Source organism: Taurulus bubalis (genome assembly GCF_910589615.1).
Source record: "Taurulus bubalis genome assembly, chromosome: 11".
NCBI lineage: Eukaryota > Metazoa > Chordata > Actinopteri > Perciformes > Cottidae > Taurulus > Taurulus bubalis.
The window spans coordinates 16,417,127-16,442,759 of record NC_136599.1 but is presented as its reverse complement, the minus strand read 5'-3'; the positions used below and the strand labels follow the sequence as shown (position 1 = coordinate 16,442,759).

The 25,633-nt window shown below is 42.8% G+C and overlaps 2 protein-coding genes across 2 annotated transcripts in view; one reads left to right on the top strand and one right to left on the bottom strand.

The window, feature by feature from the left end:
- Positions 1–790: 790 nt before the first annotated feature.
- Positions 791–16,798, top strand: noc2l (NOC2-like nucleolar associated transcriptional repressor). The gene is made up of 17 exons (XM_079226137.1): positions 791–903; positions 1,032–1,209; positions 1,293–1,527; positions 1,988–2,078; positions 2,198–2,276; positions 2,523–2,633; positions 2,743–2,856; positions 3,042–3,230; positions 3,853–3,992; positions 6,115–6,226; positions 8,080–8,193; positions 9,403–9,504; positions 9,828–9,971; positions 13,583–13,696; positions 13,887–14,019; positions 15,690–15,785; positions 16,536–16,798. The coding sequence occupies exons 1-17, from the start codon at positions 794–796 to the stop codon at positions 16,673–16,675; spliced, it is 2,202 nt and encodes a 733-aa protein (XP_079082263.1). The 5' UTR covers positions 791–793; the 3' UTR covers positions 16,676–16,798.
- A 2,515-nt stretch (positions 16,799–19,313) lies between these two features.
- Positions 19,314–25,633, bottom strand: part of samd11 (sterile alpha motif domain containing 11) — a gene marked incomplete at both ends in the record, with an annotated part of 47,084 nt that continues 40,764 nt past the window's right edge. The window contains 6 exons of the mRNA XM_079226841.1: positions 19,314–19,598; positions 19,819–19,929; positions 20,856–20,989; positions 23,355–24,151; positions 24,263–24,341; positions 24,701–24,816. Of these exons, the coding sequence (XP_079082967.1) occupies positions 19,314–19,598; positions 19,819–19,929; positions 20,856–20,989; positions 23,355–24,151; positions 24,263–24,341; positions 24,701–24,816 (1,522 nt within the window). The remainder of the gene's footprint in view (positions 19,599–19,818; positions 19,930–20,855; positions 20,990–23,354; positions 24,152–24,262; positions 24,342–24,700; positions 24,817–25,633) is intronic.

Genomic DNA, 25,633 nt, shown 5'->3' with positions numbered 1-25,633 from the left:
TCTTGTACCCGGTTGTGACAGTGAAATATCGAGGTTGCAATGCTCGCCGGCTTTTTCTTTATTTTATGGTTCGATTAAGTATTCGTATCGTCACATGTTACATGCTGTAGTATATGAACGTTATCATAAACTAAACTAAAATCCCCCTTCAGCGCTGGATCAAACGAAAAATGCGTAATGTATTGCATTCGTAAACTATTTTACGTTTGAGCAGTTTGGCACCCATGAAACGTAAAACCAACTGCTTAGTTTTGCACCGAGGCATTGTGGGTCTTGATGTTTGAGGACGTAGTCACGTTTCGGATCCAGCATGGCAGCGAAGCAGAAGAGGCACGTAGATATTTTCTTTATTGTGTACTGTATAATTTGAGTTTTAACGAGTTACACATGTCTGTTGCGTTTGTTAGTGTAACTGTTGTCGGTCTAGTTTGTGTGTTTGTGGGGTTTTCAAAGACTCGTTTTCGCTGACATTGTGTGCGAAAGTGTGTTAGCCTCCCATGCTGTTAGCGCTAGCTTAGGGGGTTAGCTTAAAATCAAACACCAGCTCCATGTTCAGTATTTTGTCCATAGTGAAAATGTTGAGCGATTTGACTCGTTAATCAACAAGCTGGCAGTGTTTTTATAAAGTTGTAATTGAGACTATAATCAGTAACGTATCATATAACTTAGCTACATATATACAGACCCCCCCCCCCACACACACACACACACACACGTTGGTCAACTTATTTCATATGTTGAATTGTTGTCTTGTTTTTGTAGGAATTTAGAGGACCTCAGTGTGGATGAGTTCATGCTGGCAGGCTTCGCCAGTGAAGATGAATCTGATGAAGAGCCTAAACAGCAAAATGGACTCAATAAACGGAATAAGAAGAAATCCCTGGAATCTGAAGCCTTCACGACGTGGGTCTTTTGATATGGTGTCATGTATTTGTACATACTGTATATTTGTTGTGATGGTAATAATGATATGCAAACCTATCAAGTACAGACGAACCCTTGTGTTTTTGTGGGTGTCTTTTTCTCCATAGGGATGATGGGAAAAAAGGTAAAGCCTCTCAGCACAAGGATCAGCTGACAAGGTTAAAGAACAAAGATCCAGAGTTCTACAAGTTTCTGCAAGCAAACGACCAAACCCTCCTAAACTTTGACGACACAGACAGCTCTGACGATGAGGATGAGTACCACAAATTGCCCACCGCACTGGAGGTAAGCTGGCTGCTTGTGTGTGAGTTCATGATGAGTTGATTAGTGAAAACAAAGGTCTTCATACAGTAGTGGTTTGCATGTAGGAGGCTGACTCTGGTGATGAAGACGATGAAGAGGGTCAGAAAGAAAAAAAATCCAAGAAGGCAGTGGAGACCATCAAAGTCACAGAGAAAATGGTTGCAGACTGGAAAGCTGCAATGAAGAAGGAACCCAGCCCTCGTCTCTTCAGAGAAGTAACCCAGGCCTTTAAGGCCGCTGTGGCCACAACCAAGGGTGAAGGAGGGGCTCTTTGTCGATACAAAGTGTCTGACAGTGCAGGTAGGACGCCGTGTTTGAGACTGTTGCAATTGTTATTATAAAGATGTCAATGAATAAAAAATGCTTTAAGTACGTAAAGCTGGCATCAAATATCTGGTGCGATTTATTCATTTCTGATAACAAAGATTATTCAATAGACACATTTGGCCGTTTCCAAAAAATAGTACGGTTTAAAACCCTCAAATGAAAATTTAAGTTTAAATCAATTAAAATTGAATTAAATATAATTGTGTCTGGATGCACTCCAGTGTGGTGGTGGCCAGAGTTTCATCAATTTGAATACAGTAAAAAGAGTGTGTATAATAAAGAACCGCAGTGGGTTCGGCAATAACCAAAACAACCACATATGGTGGTAAAAACGAGAGACACTTGTTTCAACTCCACAATCTCAGCACTGCACTGTTTCTGATACATAGTGACCTATTGAACTAATCTATCTCTTTCCCTTTACTGTCTGCAGTGTTCAACGCCCTGGTCTTGTTCTGTATCAGAGATATTTATGTGGCCCTGCAGAGGATGCTCAACTTGAAGCCAGAAAAAGACCCCAAAAAGTATGTGGATGCACCGTTTAAAAATAAAATAAATAAATGTCCTCCTGTTTATAGTCTTCATGTAGCTGTGGAAAGAGGATTCCGTTCTCACTTTTTTGTTTCTTTTGTTCTGTTCTCAGGTTAGTGCTCCCATCATCCAGTTCAAAGTGGCAGAAGAATCAGATTGACATAAAGATGTATCTCAGTGGAGTAGTTCAGGTTTGTTTTGCTCTTCGATTCAAGTGTTTCTCCTCTGTGTCCTTCTGTGCTTCTTTCCCTTTGAGTTCTGCCTCTTCTATTCTTGGGAGGTAGGCGGGATGAGACACAGCAGAGAAAGTGCAGAGAAATGTTTTTCTTTGACACAGAACAATCAATGTTGTATGAGCCATGGTGCATCCTGAAAACATCCCTGTATTAACTTCCATTTCCCTGTAACATCTCTTTTGTCTCACTCTCCTACTGTAGCTGTTATCCTGTCTGACAGAGGCTACAGTCATCAGTGCAGTCCTGCGGCACGCCAACCAGCTTGTACCGTATTACCTTGCTCTCCCCAAACAGTGTCGACACCTGGTGAAGGTAATGCATAAATTATCATAGGTGTGGCATGTCATCCTTTATTTAACGCTGCAAAAATAGTTTTTCATATAATTATTTCCTTATAGCCATCTCATGTCTTTGTGTACAGCAATTGTTGAAGCAATGGAGTACAGGGGAGGAGACAAGTCGGGTTCTCGCCTTCCTGGCACTCAACAAGATCTGCAGACACAAGCAGGACAAATATCTCACCCCCATTCTCAAGGTGAGCTGAATGCAAAGTGATACAGAAATGGAAGCGCATTCAGCAGACCTGGATTTACAGTGGACTAGAATTCACTGAGTGGTTTCTTGAAATACTATAGAGTTGAATTCGATGTACAATTAGCCTGTTAAACCAGTTACTATTTTCATTTGTCTTGCTTATGATTTTTTTCTTTCTCTTCGCAGCAAATGTACATTTCTTACGTACAAAACTGTAAGTTCACATCTCCCAATGCACTGCCCATGATCAACTTCATGCAGCGAACTCTTACAGAGATGTACTCACTGGACACACAGGCCACTTACCAGCACGCCTTCATCTACATCCGACAGTTGGCCATCCACCTCAGGAATGCCATGACCATGAAGAAAAAGGTTGGTTTTTGACTGTGCTCAGGGAAACGGTCTCCTTTTGTTCTTATGAAAGCTTTGAAGAGGCATACATTGGCATATAAAGACATATTTCAAATGCTATCCTAGTTTACAGGGATACAGGTATTGAATAACTATTTTGTTATTTATTTTTTATGATCAGTGATTAAAGGATTATTCTTTGAGATGCACCAATTTCAATTTTCCTTTTTTTTTTTTTTTACCCTGACATTTTAAGTTTTCATTATGTATTATAAGCTGCCTAGAGCTAGTGTTAGGAAGTTCAGCAGGTCATAATGCTCTCTCATATCTATTTTATTTTTCTGGTATTTATTCAAATTTCTTACAAACAGCTGTAGCTTAGCTCCATTATAAGCGGGAATGTGCCAGTGACAGAACCCACGCTGTCGGTCACTGCGATTACTCTTAAGCAGCACATGCATGCGAATAATTACAATATCTTAAGTGTCTGATCAAGTTAGTAGTTTACACATTATCAAGAAGATAATATAAGAAAAAGATAACATAATTGAATGAACAAACTAAAGTTCAGATCCTATGGAGGTTAATAGAGCTTTAATCACCTGTAATAAGACACTGATCAACTGTCGTGTGTGTTCTGTAGGAAACGTACCAGTCGGTGTATAACTGGCAGTATGTCCACTGTCTGTACCTTTGGTGCCGGGTTCTCAGCACCTTGCACCCCAGTGATGTCCTCCAGCCTCTAATCTATCCACTCTGCCAAGTCATAATTGGCACCGTGAAGTGAGTACATTTGTATTATTTAAAGTTGTTTTAGACTTGCATATGCGTTTTAGACAATATTTAATAAAATGTTTGCAAAAGGTTGAGATTGATGAGAGTGTCTGAAAAACTATTTGTTATAGCAATTTCTGGTCAAAAGTTCTGTATGTGTTGTAAATAGTGCACAATATTGCAGTCGCCCGTTTAAAGAAAAGTCGGACGTTTTAAGAAACCAACATTACTCTATCAAAGATCAAACTTAAAACAGATGAAAATAACAAAGTCAAAGATTAAACACACGTTATTATATTAACTTTGTTCAAAGCTTTTTTGTCACAGTTGAGAAGGACATAACTCTAAGAACATGCATGTGGTCTGGGGCAGTGGTTTAACTGATCTGGCTGCAGGACCCACCATCACCCTGAATGACAAGCCGCGACCAAAGCGAGGAACATTTTCAACTTCTCAATTTGATTTAATGAAAATATGGCACCTAGGTTTGAACCTGAGATAGTATCACAGTATGCCAAACAGAAATATTCCCTTTCACACTCAATTAAAAACCCAAAAGTGCTTCTTAAGGATACAAGGTAATACAACACACATAATAATGTTAGAACTTCAGCCTTTTTGAACATAGCAGAAAAAAGGTTGGGAATGAAGCAAACTATCACAAATAGTCCGATGTGTAAACTCACGCAAGTAAAGTGTGTTGTGAACGCAGCATTGAGGAGTGTGTGAATATTCAATTCAATTCAGTTTATTTTATATAGCCCAAAATCACAAATTAAAATGTGCAATCTGTACAAATAACATCCTGTCCCGGGACTTCACATCAGATCAGGAAAAACTCCCCAAATAAAGATAGTAAAAACCATTTCACAGGGAAAACAGGAAGAACCCTTCAGGAGAGCAACAGAGGAGGATCCCTCTCCCCGGATGGACAGAAGCAATAGATGTCATGTGACCAGAATGAACAACGTAACAGAGTTACAACACATGACATCAATATGACTGAAATTGAATAAATTGCACTCTGCCGCACTAAAAAATCCCTTCAAAATGAAAGCCCATGTAAAATGACCGTCCTGACGGACTGAAAACGGGTCCGCGAATGACTGAAAACGGGTCCGCGAATGACTGAAAACGGGTCCGCGAATGACTGAAAACGGGTCCGCGATTTCATGGCTTTCAAGCCGTCGCGCCTTGATTTCGACACCAGTGGTCTAAAGTATTTGCAAAATCAATAAAAAGATTAAAAAAACACAAACTTCGATATGAACGCAAGAGCCGCATGAAACCAGGCAAGGAGCCGCATGCGACTCGGGAGCCGCGGGTGGGCCAGGCCTGCCTTAGAGTGTGGAAATGTGCTCACAGTGGAAAAACACACCCAATTAATTTGTCAATTGTCAGCTCTCCACAAAATGTAAACATGTTAGTCATTGATTTTTCAGGTATTTTTGATCAAATCTAGTTTGTCCTTGAACTGTCCACCACACAAACTACTATCTGTGCAGTTTTGTGCTTTGGTAGGTAGAAAGGCTTTATAAAGTGCAGTCCATTCCCCATTTTGTTCTGAACAACCACTTAATATCAACACTAGCTTCACACATGAACATAAAGCTCTCAGCAGAAAATGAACTGAGCAGAACTGAGAAATAAAGGGTTTCCTGCTGTGACAAAACTGTATGAGTGACAGAATGGCTGCTGTCAAAAATCGATAAATAAGGCAAGATTATGCACAAGAGACTGCAGTGGTCCTGAAAATTCACGCAGGGAGGGTAATGTTAACACTCACTTAGGGTAATATAAAAACAGTGTAATCATGATGTTTTTTGTCGACTAGATCGTTTATTGTTTAACTGTGAAATACTCAGCCTTCCGTTCATATCTTTATCACTACTCTTTAATGACTAAATAACAAAAAAATAGTTTGTATTATAATTATATTGATACCTGTTACCTGATTATTTATTTTTTTATTCACAATTAATGATTTGGGTCTTATCCCCCAAAAGTCTATTAGTTGTTATTTGTTAAAGGTGCTCAATCTGAAATTTGTCTGTGTATGAAAACAACCATGACACTACATTTTGCCAACAGCAGGTGGAGACACTGACCACTGTTTTCTTTTCCTGAATAGACTGGTGCCATCATCAAGATACTACCCTCTGAGGATGCATTGTTGCAGAGCCCTCACCCTGCTGTCCAGCAGCACCAACACATTTGTACCTGTGCTGCCTTTCCTCCTGGAGGTAAGACTTCACGTCATCTCCAATGACCAGCAGTCACAGTGCGCATAAATGTGGACCTGACGGGATTAATACAGCTTGTGTCAGGTTTCCTGCAGTTTCAATTGTTTCTTTAACAAGTATACTAAACTGAAAGACCTAAATTGCTTTTGAGTAAGTCAGAATAAACAAAAGTCAGTTGGTTGTCTTCATCTCAAACGGAAACGATAAAAAGATAGATGTGATGAAATGTTCCGTCAGTCGTTTTCTGTGGAAAACATCAGTGGCGTCTGAAATGCATTTTGGTCTCAACGGCCACAACTTGAGTGTGAGAGAGGAGACACCTCTTGTTATCAGACCAATCGCAGGTCACCAACTGACAACATTTTCTCTGGGTCAGGTGTTACGCGTGCGGTTTGTGTGCGAATGTGTGCAAGTGTTTATGCATGCCGTGGGGCGGTGCTGTCATGTGCCAGAGAGCGGTGTTCTGGCGGCAGCGACAAGCTCGCCCCACTGGGATGTGCGTGTGCGTGCGTGTGTGTGTGCGTGTGTGTGTGTGTGTGTGTGTGTGTGTGTGTGTGTGTGTGTGTGTGTGTGTGTGTGTGTGTGTGTGTGTGTGCGTGCAGCAGTTTGACCAAAGCGATAAAGGCTCGGTTGTGGTTTACACTCTGGTCCTGACACGCTGTGCAAACCACATCCTCCCTGCTTATGACCCACTCTCCACCTCTTTTTCCCCGCACACACACTCTGAACCCCCTCCCCGAGCCCCCCGACAGAAAACCGTGTTTATTTGTGACGCACGATATTTCCTGTGCTTTTTCTCCCTTACTGTTCCCTTGTTAAAGCACTGTTAAAGGCAGGCTGAGGTACGCTGCTACTGTTTTAATTAGAGCAGTAGAAGCAGCCCCTTCCTCCTGTGTGTCTGTGCCTGTGTGTGTTCTCGCATCTCCAAGGGGGGTGTATGATTTGGAGCTTCCTGCTTCACTAGCTGTGTGTGTGTGTGTGTGTGTGCGTGTGCGTGTGCGTGCGTGTGCGCGTGTGTGCGCGCTCGTGCGCACATGCACCAGGGTTGGCCCATGCCTTCCCACTTCCCTCTGGCTCCCCCGCAGACCGCCACCACATCCTATGTTTGTACAGACAGCACCGGCCAGGAGCGTTGCTCTGCTTCGTACACTGAGCACAGTAACGACCACACACGCAAATGCACAGAGATACGGGGAGTCAGAAATAGCTTGATACACAAATACAAGACAGAAATTCACTTGCGCATTGTGGGCAGATGTGAAAGCTAAAGCTTGTAGACAAAAAGCCCACACATAGGCTAGAATGTACTTTCACAGACTAAGATAGAAATAAGTCACCTCAGTAACACTGCAGGTTCTAAAGTGTTAAATTGTGTAGAATGATAATTGTCTCATGAAGGACACGATCAACATATACTATACCTGTGGTTGTTCACTTGTGAAAAAGTGAGATTTCCAGGGAAGAAGAAAATGTAGCTTTATTAAATGCTAAATTAAGAAACTAAGCAGGAGCAATATGGAAGTTCTAATAAAAATAGTTAATTAGTTTTGGACTGCTTTGACTTTTTTTAAATTTTTTTTTTTTTTTTTTATAGATTCCATTAGTATGGGGTATGTCAATATTGGATAATTGGGCAACAGGTCAACCCAAAAGACTGATAGGAAGCAATAATAAAGAACAATAATCCCAAAAATAAACTTACGGTTATCAGGTCACATGTTTACCCCTGTGTTTTGCACTTAGCGCCCTCTAGGTCCATGTACTACCCGGTTCTCATAGTATGCATTTCACTACACGACCAATACAATTTCTGAGCAGTTGGGTGTGAACATTATCTTTCATTTCCTTTATAGATCCTCCAACAGGTGGAATTCAACAAGAAACCAGCTCGAATGAGCAAGAAACCCATCAACTTTGCAGTCATCCTGAAACTAAGCAACGTCAACCTAATGGAGAAAGCCTATAAGGTAAGAGCCACCCCTTGTGAAGAGATGGCGGGACACAGTTTTGGTGCATCACTGCCGGTGTGTGTGCTCCTGTTAGTGTAGGTGCTTCTGATCTTTGTTGGAGCAGAAGCTGATCAGATGAGTGGTTCAAATCTTAGTTAATGTTATTTTCACGTTGTTCCCTTCCACTAGCTGCGTGTGTACATAAGGGGATTGAGGGCAGCACTGAAAGCCCCTTGTCAGGGCTCTAAACTGTCCCTCTGTCACCGCGCTCAGCACCGCAGCCAAGAGGATTGTAGCACGGCCGTCTGGGATTATCCCCCACACTCCGCTCACTTGAGCTATTTCCACCGCCGTCACCTGGGCAGCTGCCACGAACCCCTGCCTCATAGACTCACAGCGGACCTGACCACACAAGCACGGATCTGAACCTGAACACTTGTTAGACCGCAAAGGCTAGAAAATCTTGCATTTGTATTGACAAAGAGAGGAAACTACGTGTCAAGTAAATTAGATGATGCGTTCGCTTGCTCTAGCTGAGTAGGTTTTTCAGTTACATTTGGTTACATTTCTACCGATCTATTTAAATAACAGTAGGTTTTATGGCTTCATGGATATCTGTAGTTGCCAGGCACTGCTTTAACTTACCCCGGTAAGACTGGAAATTGAATTGCCATTTCACTTCATTCAGTCTGACATCATGTTGATGTTTAGGGGCTGGAGTTATTTAGTTTTGCACGGTCGAAACAATAGTGAGTGACATAACTGCCTTTTTCAGTTCAAATAGACCCTGTGGCTAGGAGCCATTGTTGGCTGATCAAAATAATATAATAGTTTTTAGGCGTGATGCTTATCACCATTTTCTGCCGCTGTTTTTTTAAGTTAGCTCGGTAGCTAACCATCGGTTTTGGAGGGCGATGCGTTCCCATTTTTAATTCCCACTTTTAAGGTCTGATTGCTTCTCTGACCGGACGAAACAACCATCAGTGAGCACTCCACACCTATCTGAATCGGGATGTGGGCAGAGGCTCGGAGGTCTGAAACGGACTAGACTAGGCTAAGCTGTCAATCGGGAATCTTTTGTGACGAGTGAAATGCTAAGACAGATATCAGTTCTGATGTGTTTTGGCCTCAGTCATGTACTGAATGCAGGTTCACAGTAACACGTTGTACATGCCTGTTTTAAGGATGAGTATTGTTTGTCAATCTTGCTGTTTTGTTGCATTTTAGGATGGGTTGATTGACCAGCTGTATGACCTCATACTGGAATACTTCCACACTCAGGCCAGCTCCATCGGGTTCCCAGAGCTCGCCCTGCCCACCGTCATGCAGGTAACACAACCTTTAAACTGATCTGAGGTCTGTCTTTATCTCCCGATTTATCTACCATTGTGTACACACACACACACACACACACACAGGTAATGCAGAATGACATTCAGTCTCAACTAATTACAGAGTTTAAAACCTGTCTGAATAGATGGTTCAGAATCTGGTTCAGGATCTGCCAGGCTGAACCTGCTCTCCTCAGGGAAAACAACCACAAACCCTCCTCTGCTGTGCCTAAACGCACCGTATGGGCGGACTGGTTATTTTTCTTATTTTTTTTTACACGGGTTCCTCCTTTCTCATACTTCCCCTCCATGTCCCTGCAGCTGAAAGCGTTCCTGAAGGAATGCAAAGTGGCCAATTACTGCAAGCCAATGCGCCAGCTGCTGGAAAAGGTACAGGAGAACAGCAGCCACATCACAGGACTGAGACAGAAGGCTGCCTTCGGAGTGGCCGATGCCACTGCTGTGGTGAGTGTGAAAGAAAGATGGGAGGCTAGGAGGGCAGGGGACTGTCTTGACCCGATTTAACAGGCTGCTTTTTCAGAGTCCTTATTTAACCTCTTATTTAACCATTTGTATTTATTGTCAGTTCCATTTCCTAATAAGTATGTGTATGTATGTATGTGTGTGTGTGTATATGTATATATATATATTACGTTTTTGTGAACCTTAAAATGGCTTTTCAAAATGTTTTAAGACTTGTAAATGCAGGCAGTTGCTCTTCTATCAAAATACAGTTACAAGGGTGAGTTTCGATAATAATGAAAAGAATATATAATGTAATGAAATCATTTTAAACATGTCCAAATGTAACGTAATAAAAAATGTTTCAACATGTTTAATTAATAGCAGACCTAAAGCGTAACAGAATCACAGCACCTGGTGACTGCTACGTGTCAAAAAGGTAACGTCATGTATAGATGAACTAAGACAGAAATCAGGCGTTATTTTCAAAGATCGCAGTCGGGTTTTTTAACTGACGTGTATGGATTCATCGGATTTATGATTATGTAAAGATTTAATGTGTAGTGGATCATAATGCAGTAAAATTAGAATATCTGTTAAAAAATAATTGAAGCCAGAGTGAGTAATAATTATTAAATTATGCTACAATGTTTTATAATTTACTCTTGTCTTCTACAATATGACAATTAGTGTTATAGCTTTATCTACTTATTATTAACAGTTTTACGACAAGTAATTTCATGATCATTTGCTACAAGGTGTTCTTATCAGTTCACCCTTTTAGCCACATGCTTTCTATTTTCTTCATGCATTCAAAGAGCTTCATACTACCTGGTATGTTGCCTCAGAAGTGATCAATCTGAAATTGAGCACACAAAACTGCACAGATGCGAAGCCCCGACTCTGTTGAAATATTCCAGCAGCGTTCTGTTAGACAAGCTCCTCATTTTGTGACTGCATTTTCCTCTTGTAGTTTAGTTAAAGAAGTGAGAAAAAACTTAAGGTTTATTACTTTCTACTTAGATATTTGGCTTTGAACCATTTTATTTTGGAATTTTAGCCCTTAAGTAAATTATTCTCTACTCAAAATAAGTGATTCACTACTTTTTAATTTACAGTTAAGCAAGACTATACAGAATTTTTTTTTTTTTATTATAATTTTTTATAATTCAAAGTTCTATTGAGGTTTTCCAATGAAGCTTTGAATGTCTGTTGTAATATTTTATGATGTCATCGCTAGGGATGGGTATCGTTTGGGTTTTTTCCGATACCGGAAGCCCCGCCCCCTCCAGCCCCGCTATGCATGCAAGCAGACAGAGAGCAGAGCAGCGAGTGTGCTGTGATCCGCGCTATTTTATTAATTGTTTTTAGCGTGCGGGCACCGCGCTACCCTTTTAGTATCTATTTACCGTGCAGCTTTACAGAGTAGTGTAAAAAAAAAAGGATTTAAATCGGCTCAGGCACCGGAAGGAAGCACCGAAATCTGCGTTGCTTTTCGGTCCGGTAGGTACCGGATGTGTTGGCACATACTGGCACCGGTTCTCGGTACCCAACCCTAGTCATCGCCCTAAAAAGGCCTCTGTGCCTTTCCTTGTTTAGGGCAAGCAAACCGTTTTTTGACCGCATTTAAAATATTTTCCTGCTTCTGTGATTTGTTTTCAAATGATTCGTCATTCTGGTGAACGTGATATCTCAGTAACTCCTCGAGGGAATTACTTGAGATTTTTGCACAAACCGCCGTTTGAACTCGTGGATGAACTGATTTGAATTTAGTTGTCCAAGATCAAGGTGACTATGACCTCAAAATAAAAATGTTTTTGCCATAACTCACAAATCCATATGCTAATTGTCTATATGACATTATTTATACAATGTCATACTATGGAAGTGTTTTTATGGAATATTACACAGTATCTGCTGATACTATATAGTTTGTATGGCATTTTCGTCGCAAACTTAACATTTTTTGTATTGTATTTAAGGGTTTACTACTATGACCCCATGTACTGTGACATTATTTTTATGACACTGACATTTTCATAACCTGTCAAATCATTCTATAATTGCCATTTTCTTCTTTTTTGTTTTTATGGCATACTACACTGACATTTTAATGACATACTATACTATGCCTTTTTTCATTGCGTACTGTACTATGACTTTTTTATGATATATTATACTGATACTTTGGCAATTTCTTGTCATTTTCTATGACATTATTTGCATTTTACTTTATTTTTCATGGTATACTACACTATGATTGTCTTTATGACAAACTATACTATGACAAGTTTCCCTTTTTGCATGGTAAGGAATACTTTACTATGACATGTTCTATGACATTTTGTTATGGAATAGTTTGCATATTGCATATATTTTATGACATTGTGGACGTTTCTTATTTGGGCTCTTGTCCGGTTGGACCAGAGCCAGCGGGCCATCAAACCGCCCTGACTGTCAAGCCCTTCAGTCAGCGATTGATAATGGAGGCCACTTCCCTGTATAACTCTAAGCCTGGTTAGGAATGACCCCGTGGTTATTGGAAGCTCTTATGTTCTTTTGAACCAGGGCCGCCTCGGCCTTAATGGGCAGCCATTAGTGTGTTTTCTGTGTTGACTCGCTCTCTCTGTTTGCTACCTGTCTACACAAACATGCTTTTATGTGGCTTTGCTGCTCCTGAGAGTCTTGACATGTACGGCTGATTAATATTTAGGAGTGTTTAAGGATGAAATTAAAGAGGTTGCTTTGTGTAATTTAGCTGATGAGAAAATGTGTGTGCGTACACACGTGTGTGTGTGTGTGTGTGTGTGTGTTTTAACAAAACACGACAGACAGACAGCACGGCACCACGACAGCGCCAGCTCCTGTCGCCACGGCTCTCTGCTCAGCAGAGGCGGTCGCCATGGCATCCACTCCCTGGCATCGTGGCAGTAGTAGGTATCACCGCAGGCGAAGGAGAGTGGACAGCCTCGCTGCTGTGGGAAAGGCCACGGCCTCCTTCCGGCCACAGCCCCCTGCTGATGTCACCCTAACTGAGAGCTAGCCTAATTAATGATTCCCTGCCTCCATCCAGGTTGCACTCTGATGTCTCTTGTGCTTCTCTGCTGTAAATATTTAGTTTTTTTAGTTTGAGTCAAGGCAGAAGCTTTTCTTGTTTTTCGTATGTTATCCTTTCTTTTTTTGTGTGTAATTGTGCACACGTCACCCATCTTAATAGCGGCATGGTGAATGTGCTAACGGGCGCAAAAGGCCGCTGCCCGTTCTCTTTATTGGATTTGTTGGTCAAATAATGTGTTTGGGCCTGATCAATATCATCCACGAGACCTTTAGGGGCTGGAGATGATCTTCAGCTCTCCCATTTCAGGCACCGTCAATTTGTCTTTTCCATATCTTCTGACTCTTGTCACTGACTTGTCTGTCCCTCCCTTTCTCCTGGTCAATTGATGTAAAGTTGCAATGGAAAGCCATGTGTTATTACGATCATTTTGGAACCTGAATAAAACTCCGCTTAATGGAGTCTGCAAAAATACCTATCGCTGCTCAGGCGCCGTTAAATAAACCCATACACACTATACATTCTTCAACAAAAATATTGTCATTGTGTCTTCTGTCAGGCGGCTTGGGAGAAGCAGGTCCAGGAGGAAGGGACGCCCCTCAGCAAGTACTTCAGCCAGTGGAAGAAGCTGAGGGAGAAGGAGATCCAGCTGGAAATATCTGGCAAAGAAAGGGTAACTATTCAACCAAAAAAAACGTTTGCCTCATCCCACTTGGTCCTCACGAATCACTTCTGGCTTTTTCTTTGAATGCCACTGTTACTCTATAAGCTTTGTTAAATGAATCAGTAATGCTATGTAGTGGACCATTTTACTGGCAGAACAGGTTTGTGTATTTACCCTGCTGGTTTTGTGTTCCTTAAAGATGGAGGATTTGGAACTCCCTGAGATCAAACGTAGGAAGATTCAGGAGAAGAAGATGGAGGACAAGAAGGAGTTCAAGGATCTGTTCGATACTGACAGCGAAGACGAAGATGACGGAAAACTCAAAATCAGAGGCAAGCCGACTGAAATACACTCACTCGCACATTGAAATTGGCCTGCTGAGGAGTTTCACTTGTGGAACAGACGGCTGTGATGTCTTGGCCTCTAGGGGGCTGTGTTTTGTTGCAGTCTGGTGTTCTGCGGTGCGTAAGCAAAGTTAAAGAGGTGATGACGGTTTATTTCTCGGCAGTGATCTCTGTTTCTGCCACAGCCACTATCTTAAAAATTTGGCTACATGAGGCAGATCACCTGCAAAGCAGTTACCGCAAGGCTTTGACTTATTCAAACACCCACAGTTTCTGAGGAACTGCAAATAAAATATCAAATCAAACTCAGAAGAAAATCACTGCTTATCAGATGATTTGCCTCTCCCTCCGCAGAGAAGAACCGCCGGCCTGATCTTTCTTTATCGCCAGAACTTGTCCTCTCAGGGTCGTCCACAGGTCACAGGCAGCTGCAACCTCGCTTTTACAGCTTTACACTCGGACACGCTTCAAGCAGCATAAAGCCCTGCGCAAGGTCACAGAGGAAAGGAGTAGGCGGCAGGGGGATTTTTTTATTTTTATGCATCTGGACTTCATTGTCGGGAGAGTCCCAACAAACGGATGGGCAGCTGCCAGCAAGCAGCGAGCCTCCGCCTCTCCCTCTCTGTCCAGCCCTCCCTCCCTTTCGCTCGTCTTTTCACCACCCCTTGCGCACACATACGAGCTGAAACCCCCTGACAGGAAGTACAGGCTTGGATCCCAGCGGGGGGTTCCTAATTCAAACCAGCCCAGAGGTGGCCGCTCCCACTCTCCTCGCTCTTTCATTCTCTCTTTCTCCCTCTCTCTCTTTCTGGCTCTGTGGGCTTCAACCAGCTGCCCCCGCATGTCCTCACAACACGTGCGCACACAAAGACGTGCACACCCACCACCCTGTCGTCCAGTCTTGAAGCGGCAAACGCTTTTGGGCGGTTCACCAAAGCTCTTTGTGGTCGCACACACTTCCGGAAAAATGGGGGGGAGAGGGTTGAGAGAAGGGGGCTAATGATTTAGATGTGTGTGTGTGTGGGGGGCAGCAATCTTCCAGGTCATTTAGGGGCAATCTCTAACGTTCTACTGAAGTCTGCTAGTACCATGTGTGCATCAAAGAGTGGGAGATGGTGATAGTACCCTTTTCATCGTGTGTGTGTGTGTGTCAGACGGAGGAAGTAGCTCTGTTTTGCTGCTCTCCTCCAAGCCCCCAGCATCTCATCACACCTCTACTTCAAAGCTTGTGGACCCCAGTTGTCCCTTTGGCTCGACAACACACACGCTGCACCCTGAGTATATCACAACATAAATTCAGACAAACTCCCAACTTCTCTCCAGTGCACACAAACACGACTCTCCCATCATCCTCGTAGCTGTGCAACCTGCCTGCTATCTCCATTTGCTATATTTAGCCCGTGAGCAAAAGATGTCTGAAATTGCCGGTAGTAAACTGTCATGGGTGTTTGTGCAGCAGCAACGGCGTCAGTAATCGACTCTCAGTTCCATCTCAGGAGGAAATAGACACTTCCAGCTGCCTCTGATGCCTGGCCCACATATAGGTGTCTCCAAAGTCCTCACACGTCAGCGATGCACCAACGCAAACTTAGAAGACTTGTCTAAAGAAAGTAACAGCAGATCAAATTCAATGTATGTTTTTCACTGTCTCTCCTCAGCGAAAAAGAGCCGGCGTGGATCTGATGACGATGATGATGATGACGACCTTAAAGAGCTGTTTGACATGAGCGATGATGAGGGGGTGAAAGATGGAGGTTGGTACAATAGCAATATCCCAAAAATAATCATACTGAAACAAATTAGTAGTTTTCAAACATTTCTACGGTGCTTTTTGCTATGTATTTATTAATGTAATATTCGGATGAGACCGTATTACCCGACATCATCAGTGCATGCATATGCAGTCATTACTATGGAGTCTGGCAGGTATAAGGGCTAAAAATGTAAATAGTTTTTTTTTTAGAGCTGCAAAGATAAGATGATGATTCAGTCAATCAAGAGAAAATTCATCAGCAAATATTTTGACACGCTCATGAAAAAAAATTATAAATACTCCCAAGATTCCTGCCAAAAATCTAGACTTATTTTAACATTATTGTAAAGTAAATATCTTTGGGTTTTGGACTGTTTGGTGGGACAAAGGAAGCACTTGATAGATACCAATTAAAAAATAAAATGATAGACAGATTAAAGTGCAATAAACCAAAGCAGCACTGATATTTTGCACAACATTCAATCATAAACTATGAATAATAGTGCGTAGAGGAAGTAAAACATTTATAGTGACAGTCGTTATAACTTAACAATATGCTTTCATAAGAGAAGCTATGATTGTTGAAAATGCTGTACATTAATAAACACTAACTTGTCCTCCTAATATAATGACGGCATATATAATATGACACTACATGTTATCAAAATGTTTACCTCTTGATACCTGCCATACTTCATACATTCCCATGTGGCTGAAAGGGACGTTTAAGTGCTTCCTGTCTTTATTCTAGATGAGGAGGAGGAGGATGATGATGATGATGATGAAAGGGCCTCTAAGGCTCCTCAGGTGCTGACCTCCGCTGCTCTCATAAAGCTGGCAGAAGGAGACGAGGATCTGGTGGAGGACCTGGAGCTGTCTGATGATGACTGAGGTTCATGGATGCTCACCTGAGAGACGTTTATGCTCTCCACCTTATCAACCATCTATAATTAGAATATTATTGCTTTTGAATTTTGTATTACTGAATAAAAACATGTTCATGATGTCATTTGATCACGTTTTGATTCCTTTCTTGTCCAATTGTTTGCCTCGGTTTTTCTTTTTTCTTTTAAAGATGCAAACTAATTGAAGCGTCTATATGCATGTTGATGCATAAGTTCACCTGAAACGAGTCATTTGTGTCCTCCGTACATGTGCACACCTGTAGGCAGCCTCAGGCTGTGTGAGGACGGGCTATTTGGAGAGAGCTATGAGCCGGGCGGGCCAAGAGGAGGGGTACAGAGAGGCGGGTGTTGAGCCCTGAGGCAGCAGTGCTGTGCCAGGCTGGCAGGGTGGCGTCTGATGATGTGCCAAGACTCCCTGCCCAGGTGGTAGAGCAGCAACACAGGCTGGTCTGTTTCTGTGCCAACTCCTCACCCACCGCCCGCCCTGACTACTGTCTTCTCTGTCTGTGTATTCACATGCTCAGACACTGCTTTCGTACTCCCAAATGATCCCCTTTTCCTTCTAAAGTTTACTGCACCTTTCTCCAGCATTGTCCACCGATGCCGGCCTTTATTGGGTGAGCGATCATTGCGCGCATTCACTGGTGGTACAGAGCATAGTTGTTGTTTGACAGAGTTTTGAGAATACATTTTGTGTCATCACTTTTCCCCTGTAGTCGTTTTCAGTGAATGCAGAACCTTGTGGTGCAGAGGCCCAGCCTAAAGCAAGGGGAAGTCCCGTGTGTGTGTGTGTGTGTGTGTGTGTGTGTGTGTGTGTGTGTGTGTGTGTGAGAGATATACTGCTTCAGTCTAAACTCTTTGAACACGGAAGGTAAGTGTGAGTGGGGGCTGGTTCTGGTCTTGTGTGTGTGGGAGGATGAGGAGGGTCAGGTTTATCCCCACAGGCAAAAGAGGCCATGGCCTGTGGCTGAACCTCACACTCTGACAGCTGGTGTTGACCAGAACTGGGCCCCCCCACCCATGGGACACCTCCCCTTCACACACACACACACACACACACGAGGAGACCGCGTACTACCTCTTACATGTTTTTACAGAAGAACCACAAACACCTGAGGAGGAAAAGGCATAAATACGTTGTCCGACACAGGCCCACAAACAACGAGAGAGCAGAGGAATTTCTTAAGGATTTATTTCACCTGTGTGGTGAATAGAAAAATAGGATGAAGACAAAACTTTCGAAGGGAAATCTAGAGACCATTTTTAATTAATTGCTTGCGTAGTTTAAAAAAAAAAGAAAATCCATAACAAATTCCAAACATTTGCGATAAGAGCTTTGTGCCTTTCTTTTCCCTGCAACCAAGAGAAAACAAAGTTAAAGTATCTTTGGAATCCATCTTAAGGGCTAATTATAATACATATCATAATCTGCTTTATCTACTACATCAAAAGTCCTATAAATATTTTTCCTCATATTTATATGCTGAAGTAGCATTCAAGATCGGAGCGTCTTTTAATATTACACTTTTAAAAATGGCAGAACAAAAAGTATGAACAAAAGTACCACCAAAGTTCAGCAAGTCACATTTTTCTTCAGTAAAGAAAACCTTATTCGTGCAACTACGTTTAACAAAAAGTAAAAGTACCACGTATGTAACCTTCAGGATATTTTCATCTTAAGCATGATTCTGTACAATTTTGCATGTTTTTTTCTACCTCCCACAGTAGTCAACACATACAATGACGTAAGCCGTACACACCATAGCCGCCATTAAGGCTTCTCCATTTTGCCAACATCTTTTAAGCGTTTGTATGTCAGTAAATGACAGCTCTTCCTGTGTCACACCATGTGAGGCACTAGCCTTTCCCTGTTGGACCAGTCTTTCTGTGTGACCATCAATGCAAAAAAGAAGCAGTCATATTGTGGAATATGGTTTCAATTCCACACATCCGGTCATCTTTGGTATCGGGACAGTGGAATGCATAGTTGCAGTAATAAGAGGAAGCTGGTCAGATCTGGTGCCGCTCAGCATGATACTTCAACTCCAGCCTCTAAAAAGACTGCTCCACACTGCTGTTGGGCCTCAGGAAACAAGCTAGGGAAAGGAGGAAGATGACGAAAAGGGAGGATGTCTCTCTTTATTTCCTGGGTTCTTCTTGTGGTGAGAGCAGTCAGAGAGACGGAGACAAGAGAAAGTGAGTGAGCTGAGCTTCCTCCAGCCCAGGAAGGAAGGAAGAGTATCCGCTAGCGTCTGACTTGCAAGAATTTCACATTTGTGGCAGGCCTTCGCTCCTTTTTTTTTTTTTTGGCAGGCTGTCTGTGACCAGCTGTCTCCTCTTCCTCTTTTTTTTTCGTTCCCTTTTTTCCTCTGTCGCTTCACGTGTCTCCCTTCCAACCCAGTTTGTTGTGGATTCTGTTCGGCTACAACCAATGCAGAGGAACTTATAAGCTGATTGTTTTGCTGGATACGGTACAGTTGTCTCTTATTCCAGTCCAATATATTTCCCTAAATTCCAGCGTCAAGGTCCCAAGATGGGAAGAGTCTGGCAAAAGGGGCCCGGGAGTCAATCTCCCTGGGTCAGGTTAGTTCGAGTCTGGCCTCCTCACCCCTGCCTGTCCTTTCCTACGAAGGAGTTTTGGCCTCGTATCTTCCAACTACCGTGGAGCCGTTACCATTTTCCTGTTTGGGGGAGGAGCACCCTGGGGTGGGGCCACTGTATGGAGAGGAGCTGCTGCTGGTTGAGGTGGGTCTGTGGGGCAGGGACAGCGAGAGAGGCAAGGGGGTGTCAGATGGCGTTGTCAGGGGGTCCCGATCACGCTCTGGGGGGCGCAGTGCGGCAGAAGGCGGAAACGGGAACGCCAGCGGGAACCCAGTCATGTAGAAAAGCCTGCCAACGCGCCGCGCCACCTGAGGAGACAAGAGGAGACCATATGACTGTCAGTACAGCCTGTTGAGTATTGTATAATCGACTAATGCTGTATTTCAAACACAGAGAGAGAGAGAAGAGAGGCTGCAGTCTGCGGGGGGAATCATCTATGCTACACTAGCAATTTCTCTTGGGCCTATGGACAGAAACACACATTCAGACACACACACGGGTCCACACGCAGGTCTGTGGTGTGTGTACCTGTGAGCGGATCTTGAGCGCAGGCCCCAGCTTTAGTCCCATGGTGTTGAGCAGGTGCTCCTCAGTGAGCAGCGGTAATGTCTCTCCATCAATGGCCTGCTCCCGAAACACCTGGCGGAGAGACAGCCGCTTCAGCCACAGCCCCGACATATACACACACGCACACACACTCGACATGCAAACTACATATTCATTCACACAACCTACAAAACTGTCTCTATTCCAAAATGTTACATATCCATTTTGAGTGGGGAAAATAATAGCCTAAATTTACAATTATAACAATATAGGGGATGCGGTTGAAGAAGAATAGGGTCTTAAGCAACACGTTATCTCTTAAAGGGTAGGTTTACAGTTTCAACTGCCAAATATTCACATGCCATTGTGATTATTATGGGTCACTGAAATCATTTTTCATGTCACTACTGGCCATGATGTTATGTTACTAGCTTGACTTCAGTGTAAGAGATGAAAGGGACAAATTTCAAAGCCATACATTCATCTGGATCTAATAGCACGGAAAAAAAGGATTGTGGATTTTTTCATTACATTAAAGTAAACTTAGGAAGGAATCACTAGCCACCACAGCCAGAATGATTACGGGGACTAATGAGTCTTAAAACATAAATATTATTATGTGAGTATTGTTTGACACTTTTGGAACAATATGCACAATGCACACAACCATTTCATTCACACACCACAGGCTACAGGTGTACATGCACTGCTAACTCATCCGCATTCACACAAAGCCCACAAATATGGCTGCAATTAAGAACGTGACCATTCGTGCATCCACACACACACACACACACACACACTCGGGATAACGTTGAAACAAACTGTTCTGTGCCGGTTTAGGGCTTCTACCTGAACTTAACGAGATGCCATTGAAAGCTCTAGAGTATTTTTGCAGTAAGGATGATATCTTGGTCACTGTTCTGTGATTAGAAGTCAGCCTGCCCCTGGCCTCCATCCCCTCCTCTCTCTCTCTCTCTCTCTCTCTCTCTCCTTCCTCCCTCTTTCTATGTCCTCACCTGTGTGTATTCAGCACATCCGGCCAGGCTGCTTATGAAGCCACACACGTCCTCCACACTCCACTTGCTGATGTCCTCCACAGGGTTTGCTGTGGCTGAGTCCTCCCCATCCATGAAAAGACCTCCCACAGAGCCTGAAAGCAGCAGTGGGTGAAAATGATGTGTCAATATTACCGGGTACAATTGCTATTAAGACTGAGGATCTTGCTGCCATTTTTAGTGATGCATTACCTGAAAACTGAAAGCCCAGAAAGACTAAAAACAGCCAACAACGTCTTATGTCTTCATGCTAGCAATAGCCTGTGATGCGGTAATTCTATTTTTATGACACACCGTACTATGTCCACACATACATAAAACCTGTTTTTGTTTCCTCTATTGGTGCAGCCGTAGAACTATATAGATGCTGTATAAATAAAGTTGTTATTATTATTATTATTATTATTATAGAACAACAGGAAAGGGAGAGAGAGGCAAAGGCCCACAGCTTGGAATTGAATCCAGTGCCAAGGACTCAGCCTACATGGTGCTCTCTATCAGGTGAGCTAAAGGTCACGCCTATGATTATATTTATAGAAATGCAATAGCATCCTATACTATAACCTTTTTTGGGGGATTTTTTATGAAAAGTACAGGATGGTTTTTTATGATATACTATACTGACTTTGTTATGATATACTATACTGCATTTTATTGCATTTTTTGACTTTTTATGACACATTAAAGTCTTGCTGTACCATGATTTCTTATGACATACAAAGCTATAACTTTTTAATCGCATATATTATGAATTTCTACGTCATACAACATTTTGTGACTTCTTCAAGGCATACTATATTTGTTATATATTATATATATATATTTTTTTAAATAACATATTATACTTTGACTGTTATGATATAAGATACCATTACATCTTCATGGCATACTATACAATGACGTTTGTTATGGTATGTAGGGGTTTATGTACTTCAATATTTCTTTCTTGTGACTTTTTTATGGCAATTTTCAACAATAACAATATTATAACTTTGTATTACTTTTATGACATACTATACCATTTTGATATGATAAATATACTCTGACATTTGATTAACTTTTTTGTAAAGATTGTATGACAAAACTATACTATCATACTAAGTTATACTAACTGTCATACTACTATATGACTAAACTATAATTTATGGCATTTATGGCATACTTAAGACTTTTTATGACATACAATACTAAAACTAAAGTAAAGTTTTTTATCCATCTCCCAGGACCTCAAGTGGACTTCCAACAAAGATACAACCAGGAAAAGGGCCAAACAGAGGATGTACTTCCTGTGCCAACTCAGAAAGTTGAGCCTGCCTCAGGAGCAGCTGACACAAACACTGCAATCATCCAGTCTGCCCTCTGCACACACATCAGTGTGTTTGGATCAGCCCCCAAACAGGACAGGAACAGACTACAACGGACAGTCAGAACTGCAGACAAAATCAATGGGGCCAGCCTGACCTCCATTAAGGACGTATGCACCTCTAGAATCAGGAAACGGGCTTGTAATATCTCTGCAGATTCATCTCACACAGTTTGAAATTCTTCTCTCTGGTAGGCACCAGAACACCATCCCCCAAAACAACCAGACACAAGAACAGTTTCTTCCTGCAGGCTGTCACTATGATGAATAGTTAAATCAGTCCTACACTGTCAATGACCCTTTAACACTAAAATATCCACTAATTCCATTATATGAAATTATAGTTTCAGTTTTTCATATACATTTTTTTTTATACAGTATACATATCGGTCACTATCAATATAAATCATAAAACTGTATAATTTATGAACATGTACATAATCACCTAGTCCATGTATATCCTTTTATTATTTATTTCAATGCACTTCAAATTAATTACACCTTACAGATCACTTGCCTTGTATATATAAGTTTTAGGCATTACCTTTTTATGCAATACTATAATTTGTCATATCTTACAACTTATTATACTACGACTATTTTTGCATAAAGTACTATGGTATTTTCTTAATCACAGGAACACCTTGAGAGAATTTCTTCAAATTTGGCAAAAACTTGGACTCATAGTTCAAATTGATTGTGGTGGTGAAAATATGTGAAATATAGCCTACACTTAAAATACTGATTTCCACAGGAGTATCTGTGTCGGTATTCCTGTCTGTTTCGCCAAACTGGGGATGTCATCTACTGTAATAATACAATGACTATGGATAAGTACCTCATAGAACCCCGCTGCAAAAAAACATGAATTATCCCTTTAAGCTGATCATGGTGGGAATGTATACTCCTTTCTGCCCACATGGTTGTGCTGCTAGTGGTGCGCATGAGATCACGCTGAGGTCAGATGCAGTGCCTCTAACAGGAAGAGGTCTTCACTCGGGAGACACGCACACAAAGAGTGACGCTAATGGGCTTCACATGTCGTCTGTGTGTGCTGTGTGTATTTGTGTGTGTGTGTGTGTGACTGAGTCTCTCACCTGTGTGAAAGTAGGGGTTGGCGTAGGGGAATCCAAAGGGCAGTGACTGAGCATGAAGAGCAGGCAGGGGTGGCATTAACCCAGGTGGCAGGTGGTACTTGACATCAGCCTTGCCCAGTCCAGGGGTGAAGAGGTGGCGACTGGGTGACTCCGTACCTGTTGAACTACAAGGGGCACTCAGTCTGCCTGAGCTCTCTCCAGTCTCCTTGGCACTGTCACACACCGCCTTTCTGCCAGTCTCTTTACCCCCATCTCTCTCCCTGTCCCTGGGTTTACTGCTCGACTTGGCAGCGGCACTGTCCTGCCTCTCCTCACTCATCTCTGCGTCACTGTCCGAGTCCTTCATCTCCTCATCATGCACCTCCCTGTCTACCAACCTCCCTCTGTCCTCTCTTCCTTCTGTGTGATCCCCAGCACGGAGCTGTGTCTGGGGGGCCCTGCGGGGGGTCTTCCTGAATTCAGCATCTGGGCCAGCGGTAGATCTCTGTGCCTGGGTGTCTTTGGGTGTGGAGGGTGGTCCTGGTTGTTGATGCTGGTGGTGGTGGTTGAGGGTTAGGAGTGGTGCGGCAGCCCCATGGCGGAGCACCAGCATTGCATTAGAGCGGCGGGCCAATTCCTCGCGGAGCGGATGACCCTCTGGGATGTCGTGGAGGCTCCGCAAGGCTGGGTGGTCTGGGGGCAGGCCAGGTGGAAGAGCTCCCAAATGTTCGGAGCCCAGGAGACGCTGCTGCTGCTGCTGTCGTTGGTGGAGACTTTCCAACTCTTTCTGTCTCAGCAGCTCTGCCGACATCTCAAGTCTAAGGCAATGAAAGACACAGGGACGTTAACATACAGGCAAATGTTTCAAAATTTAAACTATTTCACATTTCACACTATTGTCACATACTGTAGCACACACACAAACACACCTGGCCAGATTTTGCTTCCTCAGCATCTCCTGTTGCCGAGCAAAGAGCTCAGCTTGAGCTGGTTGGAGGAAACCATAACCTGTGAATAGAAACAGCAAGAAAATACATACCTGTAAGCAAAAATGTAACAAGTGACATGGAATCTGCCAAATGTTCAAAACAGAAATGAGAAATCATGTTTTAAAGTTACCAAAAGGTAACAACAATCCTACATCCCTTGTCTGTTTACTGCAAAACGCTATCTCGAAAGTAATATCCTGCAACTACCGTAACTTTATGCCATTTTAAAATATATAAATGTAACCCGCTGGTTTGATAAAAAAAACCTTTGTCTCATATCAGTGCAAATGTGAAAGTGTATGTATTTTTTACTTGTACATGCCATTGGTACTAGGCATTAGTATTATCAATGTAGCCGTAGCATGAGTTATGACTCACCAGGGGCCTGGCAAAGAGCAGAGGGCATGCCCAGGAAAGGAGGCCGCAGGTGAGGTCCTAAGGCGATGTGAGGGCCAGTTGGAGGAGACAGGAGGGGTGGAGGGTGGGACAGTTCTCTATGGACACAAATATGATAAAAGACAACATTAGGTTCAGTTTGGATTTCACTGGATGCTTTACAATGGTGAAAGCATTAAACGTGGAGAGATGTATAATGTTTGTTTCCCTACGTAACAAGAATAGTTATTAAGTGCGTCTCAATTCCTTCTTTGTGCGTGTGTGGATGCTGCCACACCAATGTATGCAATGTATTTTTATCAGCGGAGCTCCAGAGGCCCCCATGTCGCCCCAGTGCCTCATCAGTCTTGTCACGCCGCAGCAAGCGCCGCTGGCCATTGCTGTACCCTGGACTGCAGCCTTTTCTTCCCCTGCCGCCTCACACATACACACACAATATATACACAGAGACACACATAACACACATACACACAACTCGAGACCCACACACATAATGAGGGCTGAATGCACAATGCCAGTGTGTCATGCTCCGACAGCTGGGGCGGCCCCTGCGTCTTGACCGGGGCCACGGGCTGAAGGACCTTCTAATTAACACTCATCCCTCCTCTCTTCTCTCCCTTTTTTACGCCCTCCTCTCCGTCTCCCTCCCTCTCTCCCTCTCACTCTCTGGGTTGCATTGAAACGGGTGAAAAGATGGAGCGTCCTGCAACCTCCGCTTCTGAAAAGGTCTCTCCATTATTGGCTTCGTCTTTTGTACTCCTGGAGGGGGAAAGGCGCCTCTCACCTTGCTCCCTCTCTCTCAGTCTCTTGTTCTTTCTAAACCATCTTTTTTTCTGTTCTCTCTACTTTTCTATGACCTGTGAAAATCTGCCTTGTTTACTCCTTTCTTTTCCTTGAGTTTCATTTCTTTCACCG

What these genes read in the sequence shown, in the direction of transcription:
- noc2l (XM_079226137.1), top strand. Translation starts at nt 794, where the DNA reads ATGCTGGCAGGCTTCGCCAGTGAAGATGAATCTGATGAAGAGCCTAAA. An exon ending in AATTGCCCACCGCACTGGAG is followed by an intron (nt 1,210 to 1,292) that starts GTAAGCTGGCTG and finishes GTTTGCATGTAG; the next exon opens with GAGGCTGACTCTGGTGATGA. An exon ending in AGTGTCGACACCTGGTGAAG is followed by an intron (nt 2,634 to 2,742) that starts GTAATGCATAAA and finishes CTTTGTGTACAG; the next exon opens with CAATTGTTGAAGCAATGGAG.